Source organism: Plectropomus leopardus, chromosome 10 (genome assembly GCF_026936395.1).
Source record: "Plectropomus leopardus strain MGB_pleo_1.0 chromosome 10, ASM2693639v1, whole genome shotgun sequence".
NCBI classification, from domain to species: Eukaryota; Metazoa; Chordata; class Actinopteri; order Perciformes; family Serranidae; genus Plectropomus; species Plectropomus leopardus.
In genome coordinates, this window is record NC_142185.1 from 31,837,578 (window position 1) to 31,850,359 (window position 12,782).

The following is a 12,782-nucleotide window of genomic DNA, read 5'->3' on the forward strand; positions in this document are numbered from 1 at the left end:
AGAGGATGGGCATAATGTTCCCGCAGTGACATAACCACTGGTAATCGCAAAATGGGCTGTGCTGCTAGCTAGCTCCTGCCTGACTGGTGAACAGTGCAGAGCGGCTCACAACCAGTGAATACCAGAGGGTCAACGGAAAATTACAAGATAAGATTTCACCAATGCTACATGGATAGCACTTCAAAAATCTGTGCTAAAGCTTATAGAGTTAAAGGAGCACAATACTTAAAGTAAAGTACTTCTTCTTGTTTTTCATGTCAATTCTTTTGGTAGCTGCCAGTTAATGTGTGGAGGGCTCTTGAAAGCAAAATTTACCGAAATGGACATCTCTGCATGTTACAAAGACTGAAATTGTTGAAAGCTCCAGAATTAACGACTGAGTAGATCTTGAGTGAACTGTTTTGTTAACTTCTGTTTCAAGGGTCAAGATTGATTTATCAAGTCTTGAAAGGGACCAGAAAAACGTGAAGTGTGAACATTTACTGAACTTAATCTGCTGATGAAGACCATCTGATACAGTTACAAGTTCCAGAACAATCAAGTAAGAGAATTTAAAGTTGAAATTGTTTGGTAATCAAATAACACATTCATGCTAAATGTACTCACCATCTTTTGCAGTGCTGGGTGGACTTGATGGCAACGTTCGTTCCATCTTGAGAATATGCTTGCTAACTTCCTCCAGCTCTGAAGCATTTTTTAAGAGCCTGTAACACTCCTCACTACTCTTTCCCAACAGTGTGGCCACTTTTTCGATTTCTTGTTCGTTCAGGCTCATTAGCTGCCAGCAGCTGGCAATCTGCTCTCTTAACGATGAGGACAGAAGAGCTTCTGGGTTTTTAACTCCACATTCCATTGCAGACCGACGGAAACAATCCAATCCTCTGATGAAAGACGGACCTTCAGTCCGTGCAAACAGGTACGGGTTAGTTTTCGACACACCCGCTTGTTCTCGATTTTCAATGAGTAAGTCAATTGACAAAGCCATCCTTTCTGTAAGCAGGACCAGCATGTTCCTCCCATATTGACCCTCTAGTTCCAACCTGGTGAGATTGGCACCAAGGTCCAGCTCCAGTTTTGTGCTTTTCTTTATTTGATCTGCAGAGGGCACAAATGTTCCTGTTCTCTTTTTGCACGTATAAGTTTGCAAGAGCATCCTACCAATATTTCCCACCCTTCCTCTGTTGAACAGACACACATCTGCCAGAGTGGCCTCGCTGAGCTTTTTCCACGTTGACAGATTGGGACTTTCTTTCAGCTCCCTCCTGGATTCCTCTTCTTCCCCTGTGATGAACCTGTGCAGTTTTATTAAATCTTCTGTCACAGTTGATTTGTCTACTTCGACTTTCTTGACCTCTTGCTTGATAGATAATGCAAGAGCTTTGCGAGAAAAACATGCACTCCATTTTGTGTCCAGAAGTTGTATGAACTTCTTCACTTCGCTTTCAGTTTCACTGTCCTCCGTCATGCGGCTTTCCCCGAATGCTATTTCTGCAGCTCGTTTCAAAGAGTAGCCGATCTTTGAGACAAGGGAGACCGTTTTAAACTTACTGGAACTGGGATCAAAACCGCTAGCTTTTTTGGCCCCTTCAACGGCTAATTCAAATTTGGATGGCAGACATATTTCATGCAAGTACCTTACACTCTTGTCAAGCTCATTTACAGCGAGCACAAATCTACCCAGTTCCCTCATCTTTTGTGCAATGTAGGCAAACTGAGACTTGTCGTGTTCATACTTGGCAGACAGAGCATTGCCATATTTACAAATAAGTGGGTCATTTCTGATATGCCTCGAGATGTCATCTTGATGCATGATGTGTATAATCTCCTCACAGCCCCCAGTTAAGAACTCCGACATTGGAAGCAGTCTGGAGGCAGCACTGTGGACTCTGCTTCCTTTAGTCTTTTCAGAAGATTTCTGATCTCCTTTTCTGGCCTTACATGACCGTTCATGCCTCCATAAATCAGTTTTGCGATAAAATGCAAAGCAATGCTGGCAAGGCAGGAAGTCACGAACAGATATGCTGGGATTTTTTACTTGTTTCTTGGTCACAATTTCCCCCTCGCCACTTTTGAGAACTTGGCAATTATGTTCATAATCTCCTTTATTGCGAATTTGGTCAAGCAAACTCTGTCTGACTTTGGAACCTTTGGGAAAGTGTATTGCATGGGCGACATCTGTTTCCTCCGAATGTTTCCTTTCCAAATGCTTTGCAAGTTGGGTAAAAGCCATTTTGCAATATAAACAGAAGTGCTTTTTGCACGTCTCTTTCTTCTCATCATCCACTTTGGTAGGTGGCCTTTCAAGCACTTTCTTACAGGTCCTTAAACTGGATCGCGTTGGTTGTTTATTCTCCAAAGATTTTCTGCGGCGCCGAAATCGATTTTTAGGACTCTCCTCTGTGCCCGACTCAGACTGAACTTGATCCGTACCATCTGACTGACCTGCCTGCACATCCTCTGCCTCATCGCTTGAGTCATTTGCATCCTCAGGGGACCTTTCTTCTTTATCTACACTACTTGGTTCTGTTTTATCATCTTCCCTTGTCAGCATCTCTTCTGCATTTGTTGTTTGATGTGAATGATCAAAGTTCAAACTCATTTCACTTGAAAAACCACCAAATGTATCATCTGACATTTCGTCTTCCTGTGCTTGCATCTGGTCATCCTTTTCTTGACTTTCCAGCTCGGCAGCTGAGTCAAAAGCAGTGTTTTGGGATTCAGTTATATCCTGTCCACCATTTTGGATCTTTTCATGTTCCCTCACTGTCATTTGCTCAGTGTTTATACTGGCAGGGCAGATTGGCATTTTTTCGCCATCTTTTGGACCATCCAAATCTTGTGGGATATTCTCTTTTACCCTTGGAGTACCCTCGTCATTTCTGGCACTGTCAAGGTTAGAAGTCAACCTAAGAGCATCGCTCGAACTTCTCTCTTCAATCAAGCTCCTCTCTCCTTCAAATGACCTCGTCTCACCAATTGTACAGGCCTGTAAAAGAACAAGTATATGTAAGACTCATTGCCAAATCAGACCCCACGAATATGTTGAAAATTGAATTTAAAATTTAAAACACAGACAATTTAGGAAATAAATATGGGGGAGGGAAACAAAACAAGCTAAATTTTGGGTTTAATTTTGGTTGTTAAGTGGTGGTGATAAGTCAGGTGACATTTTTTTTAGTACTGCCTTTTCAAAATTCTTTGCACATTTTCAATTGCGGTTTAACACATCAGCACCTTGGCAATGCCCCACCAAGATCCAAGCTCATTCAAACAGAAGTCAATGTAATGGCCACACGTCATTTTTTTAGCCCAACATCGGCATCGAAAAAACCCCTGACAAATGTCAAGTCTCCAGTACAAAAACCACATGTGACCCATTTGGGAACAGTTAATGGCTTTATTGGATCAAGCAGCGTTTTGACATTGTAAATGTCTAACCAAGTATATGTAGTCATGGGGTGTCGGATGAAATGCCACATGGAATAAACAGAATATGCATCGACACTAGACCTACATCTATGGCTTGTAATGAAAACAAATGTTACTTTTGATGTCAAATACAAAAGGTTTTGGCTAAGCATGGTGGTGTTTTTTTTCAGTAAAATCTATGAAAACTGGTGACTTGGTACAGATGCAAAACGTGGGAACACTTTAATGGTGTTCGGCCAGTCACTTTAACATTTTTTATATAGTTTTAAATGTCATTTATGCGTTTAAGTTTTCGATGTTAAGATTAAAAGAAATTAAAAAATGAACCTGAATACATGATGGCTACTTGTGCATGCTGGCTGCACATGTTATGCTATGATCATGATGATGATACATGTTCTGAAAGCATATACAGTATCTACCTGCTTCAAAGGGTTCATCTTGTTCCACTATTTCCTTTGTTCAGTGTCTTCTTCCACTGGTATGTTCACTGCAAAGAAAGATGACACCATAGTCTCTAATGTGCACACATAATGAAAAATATGTATATACATATACAGTATATATAACAATGAATGAATAACATTAGGTCAAAGTTACCTGATTACAGTGACACAAAATAATGGACAATTTTTAAATCACTTTTTGGTTGTTAAAATGAACTACCTTAAAATGAACTGCAAACAGCAAAAAGTTACCACAGCATTTTATGTCCAAGAAGATTTTCATTAGCTTTTTAAATATTCTGTCCGCACTAAAAAAAACACAATTCAGGTTTTAAGTAAGAAACATGACCCTTTAACTCTCAACATTATTAACATTAACATTAACGCTAACATTATAGGTATAAATCAACTTTAAAAGCTACAAATTAACACACAATTATTCCTTCTTCATAAAATACACATTGCAGTAAAACTAAATGACTACATTGCAAATATTTAGTACAACACACTTAACATATTATCATTTTTTGTTCCATAGAAAATGAAAGCATTTTAGGCCACATTCTTACCTGGATTTGTTGCAGAAGCAAAGGCACTTTGGAGTTGTGAAAAACATCTTGAGGCGTTGAATTAGGACAGACTTTACTGCTGACATGAAACAGTAAAGTCTGTGGATGTAGATCTTGAAGAGACAGATTCCTCGGTGCACAGTTTCGAACAACCTTCTTTTTAATCTAATAATGCTGTATGGTTTAATAACTAAGATCATTCAAATATGATGGAATGGGGTCAATTTTGCGACATTATGTAGCTCTTGTCAGGCATGTTTGCTGTTCAGTATTTCCCATTCCTGATGATACTATTGTAAACTTGCATATGCTTAAAATGATTTGCAAAGGTATTCCAAAGTGGTTCCACAAGTTCCAAACAAAATGTCAAATCACAAACAGAGATAAATGTCTAAAAGCAACTGTCAACTGTAATATAATGAATACAACCTTGACTTTTTTATGCTTAAAGGGATAGTTGTAATTTTTTTAAAAGTAGGGTTGTTTGAGGTACTGTACGCAAGCAGGAGTACCGCCACGGAAGCTAAGCAATGTGCTGCTGTGGCAAGTGCAGCAACAAAACATATTTAAACTACCTAAAGTATCAGTTTAAAACATTTTTAGAGCTTTACCTTGACGTTAGACAGCCCTTTTCAATGGCGAACTGACGCTGTTATCTATGCGCTCTTTAAAGCCAGACTCCAGTACATAAACATTAATTTGAACTCGCACAACATGGGAGTTGCTGGTCTACTGTTGCCTCAATCACTAAGATTTTTTTTTTTTTGTTGATACTATGTGACTTTAGTGTTTTAAACGGTTAGTTTGGATTCACCAAATATGTACACCAACGCTGTTCTTTATGTCACATGTTTATCAAATATTTCCAACTATGTTGCTTCTCCTTCTATTGGATGAAGTGTAATTTAAACACAATGTTATGAATTTGTAACAGAGAGGACTTGGCCCTGGCAAGTATACAATTTTGTGTTAAACTTGTCATTCACAAAATTCACTTTTTTCTCATACCCAACTGCACAATCACTCCGACACATTCACACACTGGGGGCAACCAAGGTGCAAGCTATAAAATTTGTAAAATGTGCTTTTTTCTTGGAATTTAAGGCTTGGGATGTATGTCAATCAAAACAGATGTAGTATAAAATAAAACAAGGCACAAGCTGGTCTGCTGATAGAGATAATGGTTCGGGTAAAAGGTTTTATAAAATAAATTGCATCCTACCTCTTGGTCCAGATTGTAGTCCTCTTTGGAATTTAGTGCCAATTTAACAGCCATGTAATCTCCACTTTTCACAGCATCCCGCAACTCACCTGAAAAGGTGGAATGATGTTTAAAGAAAGTAAACATTGTGGATCTCACAACAAAACATACTTTACAAATAAAGAGCAAAACAGAACATGGAGTTCATGTCAATTCTGATGAAGCCTTTGACCTGTAGGATTACAAGTTTTTTGTTGATACCCAGAGTTCCTGTCCACAGCAGGTAGAGCTGTATCATTTAAAAAATACCTTGATTGGACCCAATACAGATCTCTGAGATCAGATCAGGAAAACCCTAGACAGCAAATGTCTGAAATGTAAAATAAAATACTCACTGGGTGATAATGGCGGACCCGATAGGATTTCATCCTCCCCATTCAGATGTTTCTGGAAATCATCCAGAGTCATCCAGTCCAGGTTTAAGTCCATTCCTAGACTTAACGTGGCCTGCCCCTTGTCTGTAAAGCACATAATGCAGAGAGAGAGGCTTCATTAGCAGGAAGGTTGAAACGTTGCACACTGCTAATCAAATTACTCTTTTCAACAATGTACAGTGTCTTTCAAACTTTAAGTTAATGTAGGTAACATGCAGTGCTGGGCAGTAATGAATTACTAGTAACTTGTTACAGCATTCGTGTTAATTTTTCTAGTAGCAAGTGGTGTAATGTATTACTACTAAAGTTTTAGTAATAATATCACAGGACACATTGCAAGGCTACTTTTGTTATCACCCCACTATTGACTTAAAATACAACAATCACCTAAGGGGATTCATTTTTGCATTTGTCATGTTGCGCATCTATGTCACAAAGCAGCACACTAGCTTGGAAGACGCTCAGCTTAAGTGGCTGGAAATACTCCTATTACTTTGATTTTGTCAGGAGGAAAAAAGATGAGAACAGGTAGTGGTAATACGACTCTTTCCACTGCAGAAAAAACATCCTTAAACCTCCTGAAAAAACGTATTCTGACTGACAGAACAACATCCTAAAGCTCCAGGAAATGCACCCCACCAAAAGACAGCCCTCCTCTGCCACGGAGGACGGCCCTATACTGGCTGAACAACCAAAACTGCTAAAATTCACCTATTGGAAACACATAAATTTTGAAAAAAAAAAACCAAAACCCAAACATTTATTGCAAAACCGTTTTTAAGCTTGCATGAGGTGGTATTTCAGGCAATTTGAAAAAGCCATATTTTACCTGCAATAGAAACACTTATTTCACTTTTATAGGTCACGATGCTAGGGCTATGAGCTTGTCGGTAGGAACTGGCTCCCTCAGGCATGATGCAGCAGGTGCTACAAGGTGTTATTGCATCCCATAATTCTTCAAAAGCTTAGTGAATCATCCAGTTCTGAATCCACATTTTCTCTTTGAAATCATCTCCCTGAAATCCCTCATACGTGGCTGCTCCCACGTACAAGGGGCTTGCCTTTCCATTTTCGCTCACATAACACGCCTACATAGCCTTTGATTGGAAACAATGACGGCTAGTGCAGTGGCCGCAATATAAATAAACTTGCTAATGTTTTTAACATATGTTGCCATGCTTCTTGGAATGTTATTACTCGAGAAGTCACATAACATCACTTAATGAAGACGCATTTGTCTCGCAATTGTGATTTTGTGATTTATCGACATTTTGAAAATACTGCTTCAGCTTTGCACAAATCTGTTATGGAAGTAATGGGTAATATTTTACATTTCTAGAGTAACAAGCCCAACACAATTTGAAGTTAATAAAACTGACAGGAAAACAATCTGATATTTGGAAGAAACAAAGATCATCACGTGCTCAGCGGCCAATCTGAAACACACCAGATTTGTCAGCGCTCTCTGGTGGATCCTGGATGTCCTGATTGTCATCACATGCCATGAAGAGTCTGGGTTCACTGTCCTCTCTCCTCCTCCTCCTGTCATCTGTTGGGGTCTTCCTCTCCCAGCCCGGCCGCTGCGCCTCCTCTGACCTCTCCTTCCGCTCCCGGGAATCGTCTCCAGGCTTCTGCTTTGCCGTTGGCTCCTCTGCATCCCTCTCATCGCTGTCCAGGCTGAAGCCATAACTCTGGCCAGCTCTGGAGACTGAAGACGGAGCAGACAAGTCGTTAAATTTCTTGTTAGTCATAAAGACTGTGGCCAGCCTTTTATTATTATATTTTGGCATGATGTGAAGAAGAACACTGATAACTAAATGTTTTTTTATCCTGTGTGATGTTTCTGTGTCTTTGTGTCATGCATACCATCTGATTGCTTGGTCTTCTCTGTCTTCTCAGGCTCTGGTTTCTGGGCTGGAGACTCTTTGGTTGTCTTGGGGATCTTTTCGATCTTTCCTATAAGCTAATGTTGGAAAAGAATACGATGTTAACAGCGGGGTCCACCAAACATTGAAATTCAGCTGCTGAATACATTTTGTTTACCATTTATCAGAAGTTTAGCTTATTCTGGAAATATAAAGTCATTGTGGTTTGTTTAGCAAATTCCCAACAAGTGTGTTACAATGGGAAGAAACCACATGCAGCATTGTATTCATGCTTAACTGATATTACCAATGTCTTAACAGTAGATGCAGGCATTTTCTGCACTTTCTGCCAGGAGGTCTGTGAAACTTTGCATGTGCGGAATAAGTATTATTACACGTTTAACCAAAGTGGATCAAGGATAAAGGCTCACAAATCAAGGACTGATGTTACATCTTAGGCTGGATTTACACTACAAGTCTTGATGCCAATTTCTAATTTGTTGTCTGCTCTGTGCAACATGAGAATAAAAAAATCAGAATTGGGTCACTTGAATCATGTTGTGTAAATCCTGACTCATTTGCAAAAAACTTTGAAAAACTGGAGTTTAAACCTAGCATATAAGCTATGCTGTTTAGCAGGTTGGTTTTGTGCTGGCCAGAAAGATAAAGTACATGTGAAGTATTTTGGTCAAGAGATGCAGAAGCATGTAGTTAGGCTGAGAGGAACCTTTTCTGTACGGACACATGGAGGACAGCAGAGCATCATCTCTGATCAGCAGCAGCTGAGTGCTATTTGTATCTGTACACAATATTACTAATCCCAAGAACTGCGTTACACGGTTTAGACAAGAACGTAGGTGCAGTGCAACATGAAATACATTTTAAAAACAGTATAAATAACATTCTCATAGACCTAGAAAGATGCTTAATTCAGTGATCAATTTTGATAATTAAATACTTTTTTGGCTGCCAAAGATTATGAAAACAAGATGATTAAGATGTAACGATTATCATGCTGTTTTTTGTTTCGCAATGACGCTGTCGTTTTAGTTTTTGTTATAAATCCAGTGAATCCCTTTCCTTAAGAGCGGTGTGCTCAGTGTGGCTGATTTGGTGACTTTCTTGCAAAATTAAGACTTTTCAGACACACTGGTGACTTACTTTATATAAAATAACCCACAGCCACAGCAGCCACTGCAGGTGCAGCCTGTTAAGCTGTTATTAAGTTACGAGGCAGGTGTCTCAGGATGGCTGAAAACACTGAATTTACAACAGAATCACCCAAATGTGTCAATAACTTCCGCACTTTACACTTGTATATATGTATAGTCTCTTAGTTTCTAGTTTTTTTTTAAGCGTATTCCTTTTATATTCTATTAATATTGTTTGCTCTTTATTCTCTTTGTTCTTACTGCATGGTGCTGCTACACCACAATTTCTCAGTTTTGAGATCAATAAAGTATATCTATCTATCTATCTAAGATTCGAACTGTACCAAGGTATTTGCTGATGCTATTGAGTGTTAATGGCTGCTGACATCCGACCAAACTCACACATGCTGTACGTCATACAGAATGCTGAATTAAAGCATATGGTCAAGTGCTTGAGTCTTATGATGGAGATCACTGATGTTTGTTTTTTTTTTTTTTTAATTCCCTTTTTTTATTGACAATATGCCACTACTTGAGTGCCTTACCTGTTACAGAAAGAATTTTGTTCTAACAGCCACCTACAGATTAATTACATTAAAAGCTCAAGAGAATTTATTTAATTTAATTTATTAATTTATTAAAAGAATTTGTTTTTTTTTTTTTTTTTTAGAATTCAATAAATTCACATTTTTTCTAAATTCAATGAATAATTGCATTCAATAATCGTGATCTTTATAATGACCGAATTATTGTGATTTTTTTTTTTTTTTTGCCACAGTCAAGCAGCCTTGCTTTGTGTATGGACATGTCCACTTTTAGTTAAAAGGGAAAAAATGACTTTTTTGCTTTTTTGGGAAAGTTAAACAAACACATATCCCATTTTCAACTCCAATATTTACATCATAAGATGAAAAGCAATGGAAATATGAACACAGCACTAAAACTGTACCTTTGTGGGTTTGCTAATGACCACCTTCTCTGGCGGGGGCTGATGCACCGGCGGCCTGCGGGGGGCGCGGTCCTTGGCTTCACAGTTCAACAGGAATTTCTCAAACAGGTTTGTGGAGCCCGTGGCGTCCTTTGGTCCCAAAACCTCCTCTTTAGGCACCTCATCCTCCTTAACCTTTGTGCTGCCAGCTGCGGTGACAGACGACGAGGATGACGAGGAGGACGTGGAAGAGGACGGGACTTTGGGTGGTGCCGACGTGCTGTCCTGCCCTTTGCTCTTTGCTTTCTTGTGCAGGGTGGAGCTGTCACTGGAGTCTGAGTGAAGGGCAGCGTCCTCTTTGACTTTAGAGGTGAGGCTCTTTAATTTTTGGAGGCTGCTTTCTTTCTGGGCGGCTTCTGTCTTTTTGCTCTTTTTGTCATGTATGAGGCCCTGCAGCTTTACCTCCCACTTCCCCTTCTTTTGCTTGGACTTGTCGTCCAAACGTGCTTTTTCGGCGGACTTTGGCGCATTATCAGTTGACGTAGAATCGTCCATTTGGGACTCCGACTGCCCGTCGCTCGTCGGTTCGTCTTCCAAAGGTGCAGTAGCCTCATCCTCAGAGGTTTCAATCTTCCTTTCCTTCTTTCCTTTCTTTTTCTTCCCCTCCTCTCTTTTTTCTTTCTTATGCTTTCCTCCCTCTTTTCCCTTTTCCTTCTTGTGTTTTTTGGAGGGAACGGGCTCATCGTCCTCTTCTTCAGAGTCAACCAGCCGCTTTTTTAAATCAGTCTTTTTCTCCTTGGGAGGAGAGGAAGGAGTCGGGGGTCTCTCCTCTTCTTCATCCGTCTCTGGTGCCGGTAGAGGCCTGAAATCCTCCTTCCGTTTGTCTTTCTTCTTCTTCTTTTTCTCTTTCGAAGGTGGCTCATCCTCTTCTTCCTCTTCCCGGATTTTTGTCTTTTTTTTCTTCTTCTTCTTGACGGGTGCATCAGTCGGACGGTCTTTGTCACTGTCGCTCTCTGAGTCAGCATCGAACACATCACTTTTTGTGGGCAGCAGTTTCTAACAAGAGAACAAGACAAAAAATGTGACATTTTAAAATCATATACCATTTTCTTCTGAGATTTCTGGCTTGAAGTTGCCTATGAAGTTCAAGCAGCTACGATAAAAAGTCCAACTAATGGTGTCACATTATTAAATTGATCCACAGGCGGCAGTATCACGCCAAGATATGCAGCAATGTGCCCACAAAAACACGGAGGACGACTGGAAGCTCGTAAACATGGATATAAACAAAAAACTTTAGAAACTGGCTTTATAAATGTTCTATGTAAAGAGGGAAATGCGAAGACTTTATACTTTTGTTTTTTTTCCACAAGAAAATCCCACTGAGCTCCTTTAATCTCCTGAAACACCAAGTTTTGTTTGATACGCATCTTTAATTTCTCCAAGCTGTATGGGATTAGTATGACCTGATAACTATGAAAAAACTTAACAATCGTCTTTGAACAGTATGTAGTTAAAAAAAAGGTGTTATTGTATGGGGACAGTGGGTTTATTTTTAATAGTAAAAAGTGTAATTAAGTATAAAACTAATTGTTTCAATATTGGCAGAGGTGGCTGCCATCTGGGTTTTGCATGGATAAGCGTAGTCTCAATAACTGTATTATATACTTGTAGTACCTTGAATCTATTTTTTCAATATGAATAGATGAATATGTTAAAATATATGACAATATAAAATACTATATGTATTTATATTTTGTATGGATATATGAGTATATCTGTATTCATATCTGACATACTAATATATTTTACTGATGTATCAAATTGTAAATATGTATATTTATATCAATATATATAGGTTAAAGGGTGTGTAACTTTATTGCTATTTATATTAATTTTGTAAGAAATGTATATTTTTACATTTACTTTTTGTATAGATGCAATACAAATGAATACATGAATATTTTCAAGAAGATTGAAATGTTATTTTTATAATACTGATATTCATTAATGGGGCTCGAGGGGATAATTTTGAGTCAAGCCAAAACAGAGCACCACTCACTGGCACCCACGATGAGTTTTTTAACCAACCAAAAAAAAACCAGCTGGTCATTTTAACAAGCTGCAGCGAGTAGGAGCCAAAACTGTACGTCTTAAAGGCTGCACTACACCAGTATTATGGTTCTGGTGAACACAGTATCATTAGTATTTCGTCACTTGAGACTTACCACACTCTTTTTGGCTTCTGCCTCCTTCTTGGCCTTGATCTCAGCCATGGACTTCTTGAAGGCTAAGAGGACCTCTCGACAGTCCTCCAAATGGGCCTCTGGCTCCCAGGTGTCATCATCCGAACAGTAGTTCTTCCAACGGACTCTGTAGAGCACCTCACCCTGAAAACAGAGACAGGAGGTATGAAGCTGGAGCATTACTTCACATCAGCCTGACGCCGTGGCTGGTAGCTGTCAGAGTAACTGCCGACTATTTCAGTGGACGACAAAATCTGATGATGGCGGCCTGCATGCAAACACGGCTGACAGATTCGATAAAATTAACAATTACAGTATTTGGAATGGATTTCTTCTCTTTGGTCACTGGTTGTTTTTAGAAAATTTGATTCACTGTACTAGACAGCAAGATTTCCCTAAGCAGGACAAGCAAAACACTTTAGTTTCACACACACAGGAAAAAGTTAAAAAAGTCGATTCCTAAGTGTACGTTAATAAATGACTCAGAAGTCAAGACAAAACTAAGCTAAACAA

The 12,782-nt window shown here is 39.2% G+C and overlaps 1 protein-coding gene across 2 annotated transcripts in view; it reads right to left on the reverse strand.

Moving 5' to 3' along the window:
- Window positions 1-12,782, reverse strand: part of mphosph8 (M-phase phosphoprotein 8) — a 35,953-nt gene that overhangs the window by 19,237 nt on the left and 3,934 nt on the right. Inside the window, exons 2-8 of one of the 2 annotated variants that reach the window (XM_088083596.1) lie at window positions 12,252-12,413; window positions 10,045-11,079; window positions 7,946-8,042; window positions 7,527-7,787; window positions 6,041-6,163; window positions 5,667-5,755; window positions 607-2,986 (exon numbers count right to left, since the gene is read on the reverse strand). In XM_088083596.1, the coding sequence (XP_087939722.1) occupies window positions 607-2,986; window positions 5,667-5,755; window positions 6,041-6,163; window positions 7,527-7,787; window positions 7,946-8,042; window positions 10,045-11,079; window positions 12,252-12,413 (4,147 nt within the window). The remainder of the gene's footprint in view (window positions 1-606; window positions 2,987-5,666; window positions 5,756-6,040; window positions 6,164-7,526; window positions 7,788-7,945; window positions 8,043-10,044; window positions 11,080-12,251; window positions 12,414-12,782) is intronic. The other variant, XM_042495282.2, reaches the window with a different exon arrangement.